At 35.5% G+C, this 21,058-nt stretch overlaps 2 protein-coding genes across 4 annotated transcripts; one reads left to right on the forward strand and one right to left on the reverse strand.

The window, feature by feature from the left end:
- Window positions 1-458: 458 nt before the first annotated feature.
- LOC120256796 (disease resistance protein SUMM2-like) lies at window positions 459-20,770 on the forward strand. Of its 3 annotated transcripts, XM_039264462.1 has the most exons (6): window positions 459-739; window positions 16,385-18,953; window positions 19,215-19,287; window positions 19,413-19,457; window positions 20,133-20,234; window positions 20,602-20,770. In XM_039264462.1, the coding sequence occupies exons 1-2, from the start codon at window positions 494-496 to the stop codon at window positions 18,932-18,934; spliced, it is 2,796 nt and encodes a 931-aa protein (XP_039120396.1). In that variant the 5' UTR covers window positions 459-493; the 3' UTR covers window positions 18,935-18,953; window positions 19,215-19,287; window positions 19,413-19,457; window positions 20,133-20,234; window positions 20,602-20,770. The 3 variants fall into 3 exon arrangements, with proteins under 3 accessions (XP_039120396.1, XP_039120397.1, XP_039120395.1); XM_039264463.1 differs by lacking the exon at window positions 20,133-20,234; XM_039264461.1 differs by lacking the exon at window positions 20,602-20,770 and having other exon boundaries at window positions 20,133-20,513.
- Window positions 4,973-7,271, reverse strand: LOC120256798. The gene is made up of 2 exons (XM_039264464.1): window positions 7,192-7,271; window positions 4,973-7,101 (listed from the first exon to the last, which is right to left on the reverse strand). The coding sequence occupies exons 1-2, from the start codon at window positions 7,264-7,266 to the stop codon at window positions 6,646-6,648; spliced, it is 531 nt and encodes a 176-aa protein (XP_039120398.1). The 5' UTR covers window positions 7,267-7,271; the 3' UTR covers window positions 4,973-6,645.
- Window positions 20,771-21,058: the final 288 nt, after the last annotated feature.

The raw sequence follows: 21,058 nt of genomic DNA on the forward strand, positions 1-21,058 counted from the left end.
ACAATTTTTTTTATAAAAAATATAAAATATATAAATTTAAAAAAATAAAAAAATAAACATGATAATTTTGTGCTAATTAAACATGTTTTTGTTTTTAGTTCTTTAGAATACATAATAGTTAATGTATCAAAAAATGTTTTAATTTTTAAATTGACAATAAAACAAAAAATTTAAAACAAATAAAAAAAATAAAAAACCAAAACGATGCCCAACTATAAGTTTGTAATTATTTTCTTCTTTTTCTTGACAAATGCCACTAAACACAATTAATCAGGGGCATGTGAAGATTGATTATCCAGTCCGATATTTTCTTCGCAGATGTAGGGCTCAGATTGCAAATCCAAAATCGACACCAATATTGACTATTGAGATGACTTTTTCTAATATACTGCTAATATATATATATATATATAATATTTATCTGCCTCCCACAACATTATCATTATTATTATATAAGATAACAAAGCCAGAAAGAAACTTGGTTGTGAGAAATATGGCGGCTGTGACACCAATTGTGATGCCGATTGTGAGCGCATGTTTGGGGGCATTCTGTGCTTGTATTAACCCAGACATTCAAGAAAAACTGAAGTTCATTAAAAAAAGCACAAAAGATTTTCTGGATGATGCAGAGAGGGCATTGAAAGATCTCAAGGATAATTATGTCCTCCGAGATCAGGAATTATTGGCCAGTAGGCATGGGATGCAACTCACACCACAAGCTCAAAGATGGCATGAAAAGGTTTGATCTAGTCTTTTTCTATCAATAATACAACTAGTAGTTCTTGCTGTAGTTCGAAAGATGTGTTTATTTCTCCCTTCCATGATTATCCATCAAAATAGGCCTGATTATGATGCTATTCCATCGCCCTTCATGACAAATCATACAACCATGTTTAGGGGTGTCAAATTAAGATGCCGCCCTATGATTTCTGTTAAAAAAAGATTTCATTTCTTCGTCCTCTCTTCATGATCTCTCCGGTCTCTTATTTCTTGGTCTTCTTACAACTTTTCATCTCTTTCAAATTTTATATTTCTCAAACAAAGCTTCCACAGACTATCTCAAAATCTAAAGAGAGTGGTTTAGGGAAAAAAAATTATATTCTTCCTTTATGTAAGAAGTATGTAACTAAGATAAAAGACAAAAGTGAAAATGAAATCACCTATTCCACTGGTATTTACCATACTAGAAAGAGGGAGAGTGATGATATTAAAAAAATCCCGAGTTCATATCTCAGTTGACACATATGGTGGTGGCCATCCCAATATGGGTATATATTTGGAGTTCAAATCCTCATATTTCTGGGCGAAGGTTTATGTCCTGATTAATTACAATTGTCATATTTATTAATAAAATAAAATAAAATCATGACTAAGTGCCCTAAATTCCATAGGAATGGCGGACATTCCTATGGAATTTAGTGACACGTTTTATAATAATTGGAATTGTTTAAACATGATGCAGAAACCGGGAGATATAAGATATTTCAATATATAGTCCATTAATGTTTAGGAAGATTTAAGGATAGACCTAAAGTGCACTTTGGTGTCTGTGTTTTAGGAAAAAAGTATATAAAGATATAAAATTCATTTTTGTTTGTTTGTTATCACTTTTATGACTCCAAATTTTTTTTTTAAAGATGGATAAACCACTTCAATTAATAATAAAAAATACATCACACTCTCAAGTCCTAACCGAGACAAGAGGAACAATAAAAAACCACAAGAAGTGGAACAAAAGGCAAGGAAAACACATGCCCAACAAAATGAGGCAAAACTACCTGCCTCCACCTCCAACAATGATGACTACCCCCTAGCCAGTGTGCGAATCAAGACCTACATCCGGCGTCAGCACACCTCCCTGCTCCTCCACCGTAGTACCAAGGAACTCCAGACTACGCCTGATAACTGTATTATACTCCTCCATCTTTGCTAGAGGTCCCTCAGCAACTGCAGATATCAAGTATAACAACATTCGATCAATCTTCATAATAAGAGCATGTGCAGACACAAAAGTAGCATTAAACATGCAATCATTTCTAGCAAGCCAAATGTTCCACACAATCGCCTTTACAACTAAATCTCCTATATCCCTAGAGGTCGGTCTGACAGAAGCTCTCTAAGCAACCCACACCAACTGCAGCGAAACAGGCTGATCCAATAGATTTAATAGCCTGTCGAAATACCCCCATACCTGCCTCGCCAAAGGGCAATGCAAAAAAAGATGATCCATTGTTTCGGTCGCCACATGACATAAGATACAGGTAGCAGTTGGAAGTCTGTTACATCTTCTAAGTTCTAGATTCTCCAAGGTGAGAATCTTATCTTTCCATGCTAACCAATTGAAGATATTAATTTTCTTTGGGCACGTACTCCACTAGAAGACCTTCGCCATAGTGCATCTGATCCCACCATCGTTCAGGAAGGAATAAAAGGATTTAACTGAGAACATCCATTTCCTGTAAGTCACCAACTTTTTGTATCCCCTAACACCCTGTCTTGTAACCCCAGTCGTTCTTTGACCGTCATCGTACCCATCTCCTTAGAGAATGGAGCCTGTGATAAAAGAAAATGCAGATCCCAAACATTACCATTGGGTGAGTGAGATCTACTAAATTCCTCCTGTTAAAGCCACTTAGGTGATCTACCATTCAGCCAGCTATCCTTCCAAAATAAAGTCTCCCCCACTCCCCGAGTTGAAACCATGTGCAACATAGCATCTTAATGCCGGAAGACAGCTCAGCACCTCTTTCCAGAAGAAAGAGATCCTTCCAGTTTGCCTAGGGAACATATTCCAACGAGTCATGCCATAATTAAACTGTATCACCTCCACGCCACACCAGGGTGAATCCGTTATAAATTTCCACCACCATTTTCCCACTAATGCTTGATTGAAATTGAGTAGATCCAAAATGCCCCAACCCCCTTGGTCAAGCGCACGACAGATGTTAGTCCAACCGATCAGTCTACAACTCGGATGGTCAATATCTGTGCCCGACCATAGGAAATCACGCCTAATCCTGTTGATCTCCTTGATGACCCAGTAAGGTAACCTAAACATGGACATCCAATACGTTGGTAACGCAGTAAGCACCGAATTAACCATCGTAAGGCAACCACCAATGGATAAGTGCCTCATTTTCCACGAAACCAACCTCTTTCTCACCTTAGAAATGAGACCCTCCCAATCTTGTCTCCTTAGCCTTCTCCTAGAAATTGGGATACCTAGAAATGTGACTGGGAGCATTCCCCTTTCGCAACTTAGAGTAGCTGCTGCCTCCATTTCTGGAAGTTTCCCCAAAGTAGAGGAATATAAGCAGGTCTTAGAGAAATTGGTAGCCAATCCAGTCATCCCCTCAAACGCATATAAAATTAGCTTAATAATTCTCAGATCTTCAAGACTGCTCGTGGTCAAAACAAGCAGATCATCAACATAGTGCAGATTACATCTGTTGCCAAACTCCCCTAAGGGCACCCCAACCAGGACCTTCGACGGCAGCGCATGTGCAAACATCGAACTCAGAACATTCGTTACTAATACAAACAACAACAGAGATAACGGGTCTCCTTGACGCAACCCACTCTTGTAGTGCACATAACCGTTTGGGGAACCATTTATTAAAATGGACTCTTTACAAGATTGCAGAATGCATTTGATCCATCCAATTTACTGCTCCCCGAAACCCATGGCTTCCCTCAAATCTAAGAGAAAGTCCCAATCAACTCGATCGAAAGCCTTGTTAAAATCCATCTTCAGAATGTGTCCTGGTAATCTTCTCTTGTGTATTCTGAAAATAAGTTCCTCAGCCATTGCAATGTTATCAAGAATACATCGCCCTTTAAAGAATGTCGATTGCTCAGTATCCACCAACAAGTTCATCACCTTACTCAGTCGCGTCGCCAACAGTTTTGAGATAATTTTCAGTGAGGAATTAATCAAACTGATGGGTCGGAAGTCTCCAAGGGACGCAGGCGTATCTACTTTAGGTATAAGGGTAATGCTAGCCCAGTTTATTCTTGCCAAATTAGCATGATGCCAATAGAAATCCTCACAAAGCAAGATGAGATCAGCACTGATCGTATCCCAGAATTGCTTGAAGAAATGTAGAGGAAAGCAATCAGGCCCCAGCGCTTTGTCCCCTCCTAAATCAAACACTGCATATTTGATTTCCTCTACTGAGAAAGGATCTTCCAGTCTAGTTAGATCCACATGATTTTTCAGCTGGAAGAGTCCTTGAAGATCAACTCTGAGTCTGAAAGACCGTTTACAGCCAAATTATTGATTAAAATGTGCAGTGAACACTTTGCCAATTTCACCAGGATCCACAATCAGGGTGCCTCCCTGATTAATGGCAGGGATGAAGTTGCGATTCCTCCGTCCATTTGCAATCGTATGGAAGAATTTGGTGTTTTCGTCTCCCTCTTTGATCCATTGAATCCTCGATCTCTGTTTCCAATAGATCTCTTCTTGCTTACGAATCTCCTCTAACTTACTGTAAAGCTTTAGCTCTTTCTGACTTTCCTCAATGGTAAGACATCTAGATTCCTTAGTAATATCTAGTACTTCCATCTCTTGCATCAGGGCTAATTTCCTATGTTTGATTGATCCAAAGCTGAATTTAGCCCACTGACGAAGTCGTGCCCTAACCCCGCAATCTTCTTGTAAAAAATGAAGGCACCACATCCCCTAGGTGTGGTCTCTTACCACCACTGTTGCACCAGCTCTTGAAACCCCTCAACCGTAGACCACACCTATTTATAATGAAAAGGTCTTGGCTTGGATAAATGGTTACCAACTTCGAGCCTAATCGGCACATGATCGGAACCCAGCCTAGGTAGTGTCAATTGAACCACTCTAGGGAAATGAGATAACCATTCATTATTCACCAGGAAATGGTTAAGTTTCACCCAAATAGGGTCTGCTTGCCCATTGGTCCAAGTAAATCTTCTTCCCACTGATGGGGGTTCTTGCAGTTCCAATTCAGTCAAAAAGGTGTTGGCGTGCCGGAAATCCTCCCAATTGATGTTACCAGAGGGTTTATCTTCCACACTAAAGATCGCATTAAAGTTCCCACAGATAACCCATGGCACCCCAGTATCACCTATGGTACAGATTATCTCTTCCCAGAACTCCAACCTACGAGATCTCTCAGTCAGGCCATATACCGTGTACATCGCCATCTAAAGTTATCCTTCTTTGCTACAAAATCCACCGTCATGCTAAACTCCCCAACTTGAACCAACGCACCAGTCTACAATGCACTATTCCAGCCTATAACAATACCCCCAGTCGACCCCTTTGCCGGAACAAATACAAACTTATCAAGGCTAGTTCCCCCAATATCCCTCCAGATAGCCGGCTGAATCATCTCAAGTTTCGTTTCTTGTAAGCAACATATGTCGACAAAATGTAAATGCAAAAATTCTTTAACTAGAAATCGCTTCGCTGGCCTACCCAGCCCCTAACATTCCAATTAATAATATTCATCAACAACAGTCTAGTTCTCTCAACCTCCAGGGGGGTTTACCGCCGGACCTTCACTGGTTAAAGTATGGGACATTTCTAACGAACGAATATGATTCACACAATCATTTACTGACTCAATAAAGGAAATATCGCATGCATCACAATAACTAGTAATTTGCACATTAGACCAATCAGAAATAAACAACGGTTTAGAGCTAGTACCTTTCGCTTCATCCGCCCCAGCTAATTTCTTCTTGGACGATTTCGGTAGTTTAGTCAAGTACCCAGCATCCTCAGTGAAACGTGACGAAGGTTTTTTTGGCCTTTCACTTTTCCTAGGTCTTGTAGCTTGCTCTTGTATAGCAGAATTGTTGCCTCCTTGAAACCTTGGCAAGAGCTCTCTAAGGTTCCTCTCAAACTCAGTAACAGAGTCATCCGACTCTACATCAACACCCTGTGATAAAGCATCTGTCGAGCGAACATCAGATCCATCCTCTCCCTCCCCCTCATACAATAACTCATCTCCACTGGGCCCACCAGAATCAATAGGAACATCACTTGGTACAAGAGCCCAAACCCCGAGAGAAATTTCCACATGAAGCCGTGTGGGGGTTCCAAAGTAGGGGCAGCAGAAATATCTTTAAAATTCATCTCCTTTAACTTAGTGAGAGAAAAATGCACAACCCCCACCTGAGGATCCCACGATCCAGAAGAATCATTGTCTCCTAATGCCAGAATCCCCCTTGAATCCACCACAACATTATACCTCGGATACTGGCTCACTTGGTGGCCCACATCACAAATTAATAAAGGGTCTCTAGGGTCCAAATCAAAGTGAGCATGCGGGTCTTGGGCCGAGTGGGAAAAAGGCCCCACAAGGAGGGCAATTGGATCCTCAGCAAATTAAACTTGGGCCTCCTAGACCTGCCTCCCCTCACCTCACCTAAGCCCATCGAATGAGGCCCAGCACTATTGTTAACCTGGTCCAACGGAACATCGCTCTCCCTCATTCTCAGTCTCGAAGCATTCACAACCTTAAGATGTTCCCCTCCTTCCTTAACATGCTCCACCCCATCCTTAACCTGCCCCTCACTAACCTCGGACGCAGCCAGGTTGCCACGTGGAGCAACCTTAACCTGTTCCAGCGGCACAGACTGACGAACATTCCCACGCTCAACACGTCAGTCGGTCGTACGCAGTGACTTCACCCACTTTGCACTCGTTGCCGGTTTACGCTCGGGAGACCGAGTCCTCCAAGAACCATCAGTCCTCCCCTGGACCTCAGAGGGACCGTCGGTCGAACGAGCAGCATCCCAAGCAATCGGAATCCTCGCCTCGGCCCCACCGTGGGAGCAGTGCTCAACCACCGCTGGTAATAACGTGGAACCCGAATCCCTCGCCGAGTCGGCCCCCGCAGCAGGCCTCACTAGCATATCATGAACGTCTCTCTGCCTGGTATGGGAGCACGGCTCCACCACAGCCTTCTCTTTCATCTTCCGCACTAAAGAAGCCTCCGTCTCTAAGTGCACCTCCGTCCCCATCTTCGCACCTGAAACCTTTTCCTTGGCCGCTAGCATGTACCTACCCAGATTACACCGAAAAACCGAGAGAGCCCCACGGTCATCAGTGAAAAAAACCTGATACTTCCTCATTCCCATGCTAAAATCCAACTCCAGTGGCAATGTGACTCCGGCTTTGCGACGAAATAACATTGAAATGAAAAAAACCTGATACTTCCTCATTCCCATGCTAAAATCCAACTCCAGTGGCAATGTGACTCCGGCTTTGCGACGAAATAACATTGAAATGAAAAAACCTGATACTTCCTCATTCCCATGCTAAAATCCAACTCCAGTGGCAATGTGACTCCGGCTTTGCGACGAAATAACATTGAAATGAAATATTTATGTGGAAGCTCTACCTGCGAGAGTGCAACCAACTCCCTCACTTGCCTGAGGACCTCCGCAATAATGGACCAGCTCCATGAGTGCAAGGGTAGATTCCAAATGTGTAGCCATTGACCCTCTCTCGACGCACGCCCAACCGCTCCCAGCTCCGCCGACCACGGAGAGATATTTAGCTTACACAGGCCATCCTTGGTCGATGCATCAAAGGAACCAAGCCTGTAGAGTTCCTTGACCTCTTCCCTGCTCGTTATCGGCAACAAGTATGTGCAATCATTCAGAGGTGTGATCGGCCCAGCAAGCAACCTGTTGATGATGGAAGGGAGGACAGCAAGCAAATTGGATTCGTTGACGAAGCCTCCAACCAGAGATAGCACAACCACCTTCGCTAGCTCCTCTCTCAACTTCTTTGAGTACGGAGTCAGCGCAATCGAGAGAGCTGGCCTGGAGCTTGATTGAGTCCTCTTAACATCTAATTCCGGGCTCCGAACTCTGGCAACCAAGTTTGCAGGAGAGCTCGGGAGCTTATCCATGCGTTTAGACCGGACATGCAGCTTCTTACGATGCGGGCTTCTTCTCGGTTCAACGGGACATCTCACCGCCATATGACCCACACACGAACACCGCAGGCACACTACTTGATGGCAACAATCCGCCGTCTTATGAGTGGTCCGGAAGCAGCGACCACACTTGATGTCTCTTGGCGACCTCGGCCTCTTAGAACCTATCATCTTTCCCTGCACTGTTGAACCACCGCTAATACTCTTACTACCTCCCTTCTTCGCCTGATCAGTTCCCCTCGACGATGACGAACTAGCTGCCTGCGCATACGTTAACACCTTCTTACTTTGTAACGGATCACTGTCCAAAGCTAACTCAGACTACTGTTTAGATGGAGCATGCGACCCGCCGATACCCCCGCTACCACCGCCAGTAACTCCCCAGAGACTCTGCTTCCTCTATTCAACATAAATTTCTCTTTCTCTCTCCCTCTATTAAGCATGACTCCAAACTTTGTTTACTATTAAAGTGTTATACATTTAATGATGCGGCAACCGATGTATATTTGACATGTGGGAGACCATGGCACGTCGTCATCGATTTGAATTTTTTTCCCCAGGACTATTTTTTATTTTTTTTAAATAACAACAATGTAATTTTTTTTATGTATAAAATGTTATAGTTATTTTATTTTTATTTTTAGAATTTATAAATAAAAAACCCTATCTTTTATTTATTTTTTATTTTTAATTTTTTTTATGTTGTTAATTGTTATGTTCATGTGATAAGAGAGTTTTGAAAAGTTAAATAATGATTTTTAAAATATTGAAATTATTTTTTAAAACTAATTTTATATTTTAAAACATTAAAACTTTTAAAAAATTTTAGAAATTCTAAATTTTTTTAACAAATTAACAAATAATTTTAAATATTTCGGATTAATTTTAAATTTTTTAAAAGATATTTTGAAATTTTTATAAATAAAAAGTAGATTTTTTGGAAAGGGTGTGGGGGGAGGGGATGATGTGGCAATTGATACCCAAGTTATACATGCTATGTTATATGAAAAAAATTATAAATGTTATATGAAAGAATTATAAATAATATTTTCTAGGTTGATAATGTGACAATGTTTCACATATCAAATAAATGTGAGCCACGGCATCAATGAATTATATTCACCTCACTGTTAAAATATTTTTTTGAAAAAATAAATAATGGGTGTATTATAGCTTGTGCATACAAAGGATAGGTGTCTACATATATAGTATCAGGTTTATAAGGCTCTTTTATGAAATAGAAGAGCCCAAATACATTATATGCATATTTCAGATTTGATAGAATATCTAATATTTATTAGTTTATATATATAATTCACAAATAACATAATAGGTTTTATTTTTTTATAGGTTCGATAATTCCATGGTAGGGCAAAATGGAAAACATTTCTTTGAAAAATAAAAACTAGTTTAAAAAAATTCAAAAAAAGCATGCACTTACTTATTAAGGTACGGAAGGTAACCAAAATAATATATATTTTAGTAATTCTCATGGCTCTATTAAATTTTTTTTGACATATCAATTGAACTTTTATCCCAAGAGCAATCATATTAACTAGAATATCAATTAGCTATATTTTCAAAGAAAATAAAAAAAAAATAAAATATGGTGGGCATTGTGTAACTTAAGGAACTTGATTGAGCTTCTATATTTTTTTCCTTGTAAGTTGACATCCACATAACCATTCAAAATTTATATATAGAAACACCTTTACAATAGTTTCATGTATGTGAAACTCTTTTTTAAAAAAAATAAATGTGTGTGAAACCTCTTGAACTTTATCAAACAACAATTCTTTGCAAATATTATTAAAAAAAAAAACAATTCTTTGCAAATTTAGTCCTAGAAAATCACTCTCAGCTGTGTTTGCATCTTTTAGAAAATGTCATATTTCAAGATCCTCTTGAAAACCATGAGAATATTAGCAACTTGGTTAAAAGATTTCACGTATTCACGTCGTATTCCTTTCTTCTCAATGTGTTGTCTAATAAAATAATATCTAGTAGCACATTAGGCAGATCCAAGTGGATCCAAGCACCCCAATTTATTTTAAAAAATTGTATTATTTATACATACTATTAAAATAGATGTATAATCTACTTCGAGATTATTTCAAAGAATAATTTTAATTTTTTATAACATTTATGATTTTATTTATATTGCTTATAATATTAATCATTGAAAAACATTAATTACACATAATTATTTATGCAATAAATATCCATAAGACCTTCGAAATCCAAGATATAAAATATTTTTTATAGTAAAAATTATTTAATTATATTATTTTATATATAATATTGTCTCAAAATTTCTCATAAAATTTTAAATACTTCGATGTGAAACTGGGGAGAATGTCTATTATATATAAATAATGGATCCCATTCTCTATGGAACATTGACCCCATTGTAAGATTCAACCATAACTTATTAAATAAAAATGGGCCCATCCTTTTAATAACTTTATGGTAGAATAACATGTCATGAGTCCATAACTTTTTAAATTAATTAAATATATTAATGCGAATGTCCAGTCGTTTCCTCTAATTTTCCAAATTTTAGTTGTCTTAGTTATTGAGAAGCACTCCAAGTGATGATGTCTTCCACTATTCAAGCAATCAAACTATTTTACTAATATACTGATACAAAAGCTTTTAAGTATGTGATTTTTCACTTATTTATAATTAAGATTATTTGCATCTATTGACTTGATTGGATTATATTTTATCTATTTGTTCACTATTTTTTTTTTGTGTATCTTGTTTGGTTATTTACCACTCGCGCATCTTTGTGATTTAAATATAATTGAATTTTTACTCATATTTGAATGATTATATAATTGTTAATTTAGTGAGTTTTATTCTGAAATTATGAAGTGAAATTAGATCTTATTTCATATAGATAAATCTGAGCATTGAATTATTTTTATGTGCAGAGAGTAATATTTTAATTTTGATTTTGATATATTTTTGTCATTATTAAATATACTTACTGTTTGATTTGTTTATCATCACTAAATTTGCAATGCAAATATTTTTTTTTATTATATGATAGACATATATTATATATGGACCCCACTATATAAAATTTTTGGATGAGCCACTTTTTAGTAATATGTTTAATTACTTTTATAAAAAAAAATAAGTTTTCACACAAATTTAAGTAGACTTAAATTAATATCGTTATAGCCACGAGTTATTGTACATGCAACTGCATCAATTCTATGACCCATAAGTTGACAATGTGACAATTGGATGCCTTGTTATAAGGTGAACATGCAACTTTAGTTGTCGAATTATACTCTAAATGTTATTTTATTCCTTGAACCAAAAACTATATTCAAATTTGCCCAATAATTGCTTCATAATCCTCATCTTTAGTCTTTGGCAAACACTATTATTTATCCTGATAACTTACTTAAAATATTAATTATTTGGACATGAGGTGGCACTTGACATGGGAAGGAAAGTCTTAAGACTAGTCATGTTAGATTTTTCTTCAAATTAAACCGAATTACGTGTACACTCATATGCAAATTTATATTTGTATATAAACCCATATCAAAATTCATATTTCTAAATACACCGTTTATAAGTTTATATTTACACAGATAGCCATATGAAAATTCATATTTACAATTACAGCCCAAGAAAAGGTCATATTTGTGAATATACACCCTATAAGAATTTTTTTTTATAAGACCCTATAAAAATTTATTTTTATATTTTTGAAAGATAATTTACATATAAAACCATAAAAAAAATTCAAATTTCATATAAACCTATATTAAAGTTTTTTTTTTCTTTTGTTTTGTATTATACACCCCCATAAATGTAGGTTTTTGTAATACCCATAACAAATTTATAAATATGCTAATGTAAGAAGGAATTTTGATACATATGTCCCCAAAAAACATACATATGTATATATGCCTTAATAAAAGTGACTATTTGCTTATATAATCTCTAGTGTATATAAATGATGTTATTTTTATGGTTATTTGAGCAAATATACAGAAATATAGGAGTTAATGAGGGGCATAAGTATGTATATATATCATTTAATATTGGTGAGTATAAAAATATGCACTTTTATATAGGCATATATGCCATAAATTTCAAAATATACTTGCAAAGAATATATTTGAACATATAAACTTTTAACCAGTTATATACGCAAATATGAATTTTTTGGATTTGATACTGCATTTTATAGAGTTGTAATATATATATATATATATATATATATATATATATATATATATCACAGGGGCGGAAGGAGGGGGGTCAAGGGGGTGCTCAAGCGCCCCCTTGGCCCCATCTTATACATATATATATATATATATATATATTTATATATAAATATATCACATATATACTTATATATATATTATATTTATATTTCTAATTAATATGAATGTATTTATATGTTTATATTTAATATAATCTTGGATATCATGTGGATTTATTTTTTAGATTCTATCGTAACAAGCTACTTCACACTATTGAAAATTTACTCTAATGATTTTTCTATATAAAATCTTCAAATTTTAAAAAACAACTTTATAATAAGTTTTGATTTTGTTGAATGTATTTGATCGAATGATTCAACTTTTACTTAGTGGTGACAGTCGTTAACTATATAAATATATATATATATATTATATTTTTAAAAATATTTATTATTATTTAGTTTGAATTAATATAAAAAATTTCATATTTAAATTGAAACTAGATTGAATTTGACCAAATAATTCAACTCTTATCTCATAGTGATATAATAGTGGTATATTTTTTGAAATATTAATTATTATAATTTTAGGTTTGAAGTGATATAATTTTTTTTAAATTAAAGTTAGCACTCCCTTAGTTTTGGCCCTGGTTCCGCCACTGTATATATATATACATATATATAATTTTATGAACATTTATGAGATGTATACGCAAATAAAAAAAAATAGATTTTACAAATGGACTTAAAAAAAAAAAAAAGATTTCCCTTATGGAATAATTGACCATGTGGGTCGAGGACCAATTTGAAATCAATTTAAGTTTAATGACCGAAGTAGTTTTTGACCACATTTTGAGCACCAAAAATGGACTTTCATCTAATTCAGTCCCATGGAAATGCATTAATTCTCATATATGAAAAGCACATTCATGAAATGCATTAATTCAGTTTCATATATGAAATGCATTAATTCAGTTGCATTAAGTAAGGTTATTTTATTAAATAGATAAACCACAACTTTATTAAAGAGAAACAAGCAGAAGATTAAACAAGTAATACTTTCTTAAAATTCATTTCTTTAGAAAAATCATTGTTACAGCATTCATGATCTTAAAATTCCCTTTGGATAAATAAAATATTCTTTTAATTATTTTTATCTTAGTAGTTGTTAGAGTTTCTAAATATTATATAGCTATTCACAAATTTGATGGCAATAGGATATCTAGTCTTGTACCCGTCAAGCATCTTAGATTTTCTCCAAAACATTTGAAGAGGTTAGAGTCAACCTTCTCTCCTTCATCCTCCTTTGTTTGGCCAACATTTTATAGGTCTATATATTGTCAACAATGTAATTATGATTATCTTGATTTTTTTTTTTTAAGAATTCATTTGAGATAATTATGACAAGTTTAAAATCTATCCTTTTAATTTAAGAACCTGTAGCCTTTTTAAATCTTAAAATAATCTTGGACTATTTATATCAAGATGTAGTCATAAACATAGAAGCACAAATAAAAGATTTTAGTTTTCTCATGCCTTCACATTAAGAAGATTTCCATGTGAGCATCTGGTGAATCTACCTACTCTCTTTGAAATACTTGTCAATTCAACCGTTTTTAAACCCTTTGGTACTTGATTTAGACCATATAACTCCAACATTAGCCCTTCAATAGCAATGCTTATTTAAAATTTTCAAACATACTATCGATCCCCATATAGGCAACTTAGTAATGCTACATGGTTGTCTTTCTCATTAAGATTAGCTCAAGAAACTTGCTCTTATAACTCCTTAATTAATTAATTGAGACGTGGATAGAGGATCTTTATAGCATCTGCTGAAGATCTCTTAACCTCCTTGGGAACCGATAGTGGCTCTCATCTGAATAGCCCAATTGTTAAAATTTTCCATGGTGCAATATGGGTCTTGAAAAGGAAATGAACCTTTCGTTCAATTCATTCCTTTATGATATAAACTAGGTCTCTTACCATAACTAGGTCTCTTACCATTATGTTTGAAATAAAAGAGAGATGCACACACAAACAACTCACTAGATAGCGTAATAAAGGCGATAATAATTCATGGGGTAAATTACATAATTGGTCATTAAACTATCCACGAGTTCCTATTTTGGTCACTAAACAAAAAAAAAAAATTCTATTTTGGTCACTTAACTTATGAATTTCTTTCAATTTGGTCACTGTCGCTTACGGTGTTAACAGTGATCTGATGTGGCTCGCCATGTCATTAAGCACTCGCCACATCATCTCAACCTCCCAATGCCACGTGGCTAAAGAAAGCTTTTCCTTTCTTTTTTATTTCTTTCTCCTTTCTTTCTCCTTTCTTTTACCTCTTCTTCTCAAATCCCTTGCTGATCACTGTGCCGTCAGTTGGTATAGTAAAGGATCGCCGGAATGGTGGCGGCGAGGATGAGCAGGTTGAGGTATATGTTCCCTTTCTTTTAGTTTCAACAACTAAATTTTATTCCTAAAGACAAAAGAAACTTGAAAAAAAGGAAGATATATGAATCCAAATTCTATAGAGTACAACTCCTAGGCACCAAGTTATAGATGATCTTAAACAGCCAATTATACAAAATTATATAACAATAGAACAAAAATGATGTAGAACTTATATGTAAAAGATTAAAAAGTATATGGTCACAAATGTTGTTCCCTTTCATTGGACAACAACAATGTAACACCAAACTTTTACTTACACACATAACTTGGAAGATGACCTCATATTCTCCATACATGAAACTAATTATAATCGACTCCTAACATACATTAATTAAAGATGTTAACTAACTCTTTAAGAATGCATAAAATAAAACATTCATTTACTTCCAGACATTCACTAAAAATACATTAACTACTAATAAAGCACTATAACATTTACTGCAATTGAGACCAACTTCTCCTCCATTTAGCTCCATGCCATTTAACCTTCTTCAATAGTTTTCAGTAGGATTTGAATATATGAATATAGATATACTTCCAAAATAAAAGAGATAGAAAAGCAAACTATCAAAATCAACTTAGAGGATTAAAAACTCATCAACATCATCATCAACTACTTCAAGCTTTCTAAGAATTCAGTGCAGTCTCAAAGGAGTTGATCTAAATGGCGAGGTGGAGGATGCTTTCATTTGGTTATGTTAGTATTCATGCAGACTCTGAACAGGCCATGATGAGCTCTTCCAAAATGTTTATCCTGCTTTTATGGCTGCATCATGTGGGTAGCCAATGCAACCTTCCATCCTGTCTTTCAAACAAAAAAATGATTAATGCTAACCTTTGAGATCAAAAGTTTGATGGAAAATTTAAATTGTCTCAATATAATGGGCATAAAATATAGGAATATAAAGGAGGAAAGGAGAGAGGAAGAGCTAAAAGAAAAGGAACACACCTCGATTTCCTCATCCTCGCGACCACCATTCCGATCACTATTCTGTCGATCCCTTACTCTACTGACCAATACCACATTGATTGGATTGGCCACAATAATCAATTTCAAGGGATATATATGAGAAGGAGAGGAGAAAGAAATAAAAAAGAAAGGAAAATCTTTCTTTAGCCACGTGACATTGGGAGGTTGAGATGACGTGACGAGTGCGTAATGACATGGTGAGCCACATCAGATCACAGTTAACACCGTAAACGACAGTGACCAAATTGAAAGGAATTCATAAGTTAAGTGACCAAAATAGAATTTTTTTTAGTTTATTGACCAAAATATGAACCCGTAGATAGTTTAGTGACCAATTATGTAATTGACTCTAATTCATGAGAACTTAGTCGACCTTCTATAAGTTTCTTCTCTTATTTAGCTTGTTTACATGATTATCACCGTTTAGTATCTATATTTTTACAAAAGCATTTATTTCTTCTTATGCAAAACTATAATAATTATTTAATATTTGTGAAAACTGTGGGAGTGGAGCCTGCGCACACATGGGCGCTGGGACTATCCGTACACAACCATTACTCACACTCCCAGAAAATATGCTCTCACCTAAGATTCGAACTCTCACCACTTGTGAAGGATTCTATTGGGGACTTGGCTACCAATAGACCATTTGGGCGTTGGTTACATGTGGCTTAATTCGGTCCATCCCCATAAAACCATGCCACAATACAACACATTTTAAAAGGAATGACTTCTATTTTTTTTTAATTTATTTTAGAGTTAATGACTTTTTTCATCAATCTCACCAACAAACAGGTTCAAATCAATGAGAAAGAAACCAAGATGAAAGAAATAAATGATGACTACACCAACAGAGGTCGTCTTATTGGAAGTTGCTCTCTCAATTGTTGGGCTAACTACAAGATTAGCCAAAGATCAATCAAGTTATTCAAAGAGATCAAGACATTGAAGACAGAACATAATGATTTCAAAGAAATAACAGAATCACAACCTCCAAGAGTAGTTAGGGAGATCCCTACTTCAATTATTGCTGTGGACAGTGTAATAAAGTTAAATCTTGAGAAAGTTCGTGGTTACTTGGCTGATGACAATGTATCCATGGTAGGGATTTGGGGCATGGGAGGGGTTGGAAAGACAACTCTCTTGAATGAAATCAATAACTCATTACAAGATGGTGATACTAACTTGTGGTTCAAGCATGTTATCTATCTGGTGGTTTCAAAAGAACCTCAATTTGAGAAGCTTCAAATGGAGATATCTAAAAGGTTGGGATTGCCCTGTGACTCCGAGAAGGGTGATGTATTTGAGTTTTTGAAGAATAAGGACTTTTTGCTACTCTTGGATGATATTTGGAATAGGGTAGACCTTCCAGAAACTCTTGGTATTCCACTTCCTCATCAACAAGACCAAAATTGTGGAGATAGAGGTCAAAGGTACAAACACAAAGTGATCTTCACATCCAGAAAGGATGATGTGTGTGCTCAAATGAAAGCCGACAGGAGGATCAAAGTTGAATGTTTATGTACAGAAGATGCATGGCGTCTTTTCAAGCAGCACGCGAATGAAGGGTTCATCAGTTCCAGTACTTATCATGAAAAACTAGCAAGGAAAGTTATGAAGAAGTGTTGCGGCTTACCACTTGCCCTTAAAGTTGTTGGTAGTGCCATGTCGAACAAGAAGACACCTGAAGAGTGGAAAGACATGCTCACATCATTATGCAAGTTGGACTACCAAACTATTACACATGATATGGAAGAGCTATTGTTTCACACTTTAAAGCTTAGTTATGATAATTTGGTTAGTGATACTTTGCGAGAATGTTTCTTATGTTGTGCTCAATGGCCTGAAGATGAGCGCATTCTAGCATATGATCTTATAGAGTATTGGATTGGATTTGGATTGATTTATGACTTTGAAAATATTGGAGAGGCTTTTAACAGAGGATATTCTCTCATTAGAAAGTTAAATGAAGTATGTTTGTTGGAATTGGAGTATGACTTTGACTCTAATGAAGATTATGTCAAATTACATGATGTGATTCACGATATGGCACTGTGGATTTTCTCCGAGTGTGGGGAAAAAAAGAACAAATTGATTGTAGTTACAAGTGATGGTTTAAGACATTCTTTAAAGTGGGAAGCAGTTAGTTGGCAAGAGACAGAACGAATATTGCTCAGAGGTTTCAATATGAAGAGTCACCTAGAATTATTAAGTTATCAAAATATTGATGAAAATGACCAAGCTTCTATTACGCCAACTTCTCCTCGATATCCTAATCTCAAGAGTGTATCTATTAAACTAAATGGTCACTGCCTTTGGTACCATGATAGTTTGCTAAACTTTTTTCCTTATATGCCGTCTCTCATATATTTGAATCTATCTGGGAGTTCTATCTCGGATCTTTCAAAAGAAATTCGACTTTTAGTCAACCTTCGATACCTCAACATCAGCTGCACAGATATTCAATCACTTCCACCTGAACTAGAAGATCTGAACGAATTAAAATATTTCATTTGCAGAGGTTTTCCATATGGAAGAAGGGTTGATGGGTTGTCTATAATGTCAAGGTTGCCCAAGTTGCAAGTGCTTGATCTATTTCATACTACTGGTTTAGAAGCAGATGATTTGAGTTTATTGAAAGGAAGAGTTAAAGGGATTGGTATGAATGTGACCTCAGTTGGGATTCTTGGACTTCTCAAATATTTGCCAACCTGGAATATAAGTATTGAAGGACTACAGAATATGTGCACCCTCCAACTTTGTGACTTAAGTGACAAACATTGTGAGGGTTTGATGAAGTTAAGAATCAGTATGTGTGACTTTGATGAGTTGTTGATAAATGGCAGCGTAAGGCATATTAAGTTGGGAAACCTAAAAAAGCTCAAGCAAATCACTTGGCCAGAAACAGTACCCAGTGAATGCGTCTCGAGATTAACGTACGTTTCATTTATGAGTTGTAATTCTCTGAAGAGTCTTTCATCAGTTGTGCATCTCCCATGCCTTAGGACATTGGTAGTAGAATGTTGTTCAGCAATGGAGGAATTGATTGACCCTGCAGACATGCAACTTGCTTCATTTGGCCGTGCCATCTTTCCTAGCCTACAATCTTTGAATATCTATAATTTGCCAAACTTAGTGAGCTTGAGCACTTGTCCATTGGATTTTCCTGTTTTGTCTGATCTTTACTTGGAAAGCTGTCCTAAATTGAAGAAGCTTAATTTCAAGTCATCCATTGTCAATAACAAATTCAAGGAGGTGATGGTTATTGGCAGAGGATTGTGGGAGGGTTTGGAATGGGAGGACACATCAATCCAATCTCACCTGACCAAGTTTCGTAATATATAGCATGCAGATCTATATTCAGGTAATTTTAGCATGAAATAATCTTTATTTTAGACAACATTTTTGTTGAAGATTTTATATTTATAAGAGATGATTTGTTATTATTGTATGTACGTGTAAGTTTATTGTAGTATTTTGATTTGACAATAATTATGTTCTTTTCAATTTTTTTCATTTCCTGCATCTACCGTTTCTTAGTTTTAGATGGACCATTGTTTTTTTTGGTATGGTTATATATTTAACTATATATGCACTATCATTTCTTTTTGCTCTGTTCTTCAAGGAATGCAAGGATAGAGCTATCAAGAATTTCAGTACTGTTGATGCTTGTGCTTCTTCAGCCATTGCGTGGATGGGTATGCTTTATAGTTTCTCAATGAACAAAGAAAAAGATCTTTCCTTTCTTTAATACTTACTGCTATGAGTTCTTGAGATCTCTAAAAGTTGTTTTTTATTTTTTCTGAATTTGTATGTGATGCAGCATCTAGAAGTTCGGTTCCTTGGCATAGGTTTAGCCTTTCAGCTGGTAAGTTCACAAACCATTCTTTGAATTTTAAGTTTTTCTTTCATTAAAATTGACTTATTTTCGCTATGCTTTGCTATTAAAATACTTGAATTCACCACCTTTTCTAAATGAAAAAGGACTACTTAGTGGTACTGAAACATTGGTCTTGTAGTTCTGTCTTGTAGTTTAAATTAATTGGGCTTGTGAATTCTCCAAGTAATTACATTTGTGTGTGTATGTGAAACTTCAAGTTATTTCTCTTGGAATTGGATTTGCGTGTGTGGAGCTTTAGTTAATTGTGGTTCAGGATGTGTCCACACAAATTACATTTTCTGTTTGCCTTTGAGTGGAGCTTCAAGCAATTTAGCTCATGAAATCAGATATCTATTTGTGGGGCTTCAATTAATTGGGCCCATAAATAATCCAAATAATTACATTTGTGAGTGCACATGTGGACTTTCAACTAATTGATTGCATGGATTATAAAATAATAGTTACATTTGCATGTAATACAATTGTGTGTGTCGAGCTTCAATTAATTAAGCACATTAATTGTCAAAATAGTTAAATTTGTATTTTTGTGTGTGGAGCTTCAAATAATTGGAGTCATGGATTATCCAAATAATTATTTTCTGTGAGTGTGTAATTTTCTAGTATGTGATAGCAGCTAACAGATAATTCTGTAAATGGTACAAGGGTCTGGTATGCTGGCAGGCATGTGGATGTTTAATCTCTCATTAGTTGGGATAAAATTCTAGGGCGTGATTGGGATCGCATGAAGTTGGGATTGGCTGGCATGTAGGTTCCCCTTCTCAATTTATACATTTATATACATGTATATATGTTCCCGTATTTTGCAACACCATCTGCAATTGTGGCATTGTGTGGAGCTCCCCAGTGATCATGAGGCATAATTAGATTTATCTATTTGTGCTTCGGTAAATATGTAATGGCAGCACCTCTCTAATTATTGGTTTTCTTTGTGATTTTCTATCATTTCTTTGTGTAACTTGATAATTCCGTTCCCGATTTAAACTATGATTTATTTTCTACTAAATATTTGTAAAGTATTATCACAAGAAGGATTGAATTTTTGTGTTACATTTATATGTTCAGATGTTCAATTCAGTATATTTGCTGAAATAATTATTTATTTTTTTGACAGAATTATGAAGGGCATATGTATAATCAATCACGCGTGAAACTTTTGAGGAAGCATATGTACCTAGAGGAGGTATTCAATGACTTGAATCCCGATCGCGCTTTAACAATATGTGTTAGTGGGAATGGTTCTTTGAACTGTAGAGAAGAAAATATAAGAAAGAAAATAATACAACATGCTCGTGAGTCTGGCAACAACAACTTTTCGTAGATTTAATTTGCGGCCCGATTTTAAAGCTGCGCAGGTGCAAATTGAATTGAATGACAATTCGTTTACATCTGATGAGAGGCGCTGAGTATAGTTTTAGCGACTCGAGCTCAGAGCAGAGAGATAATAATGACTTTATGAGCGATAGTTTAGTATGTCTCTTAGCTTCGAAGAACAGAAATGGGCTGTGAGAGTATTAGTTTTGGTTCATTTTTAAATGTTGGTAACATATAGTTTTTATAGGAATGAAGTT

This window comes from Dioscorea cayenensis, unplaced genomic scaffold, assembly GCF_009730915.1.
Source record: "Dioscorea cayenensis subsp. rotundata cultivar TDr96_F1 unplaced genomic scaffold, TDr96_F1_v2_PseudoChromosome.rev07_lg8_w22 25.fasta BLBR01001649.1, whole genome shotgun sequence".
NCBI lineage: Eukaryota > Viridiplantae > Streptophyta > Magnoliopsida > Dioscoreales > Dioscoreaceae > Dioscorea > Dioscorea cayenensis.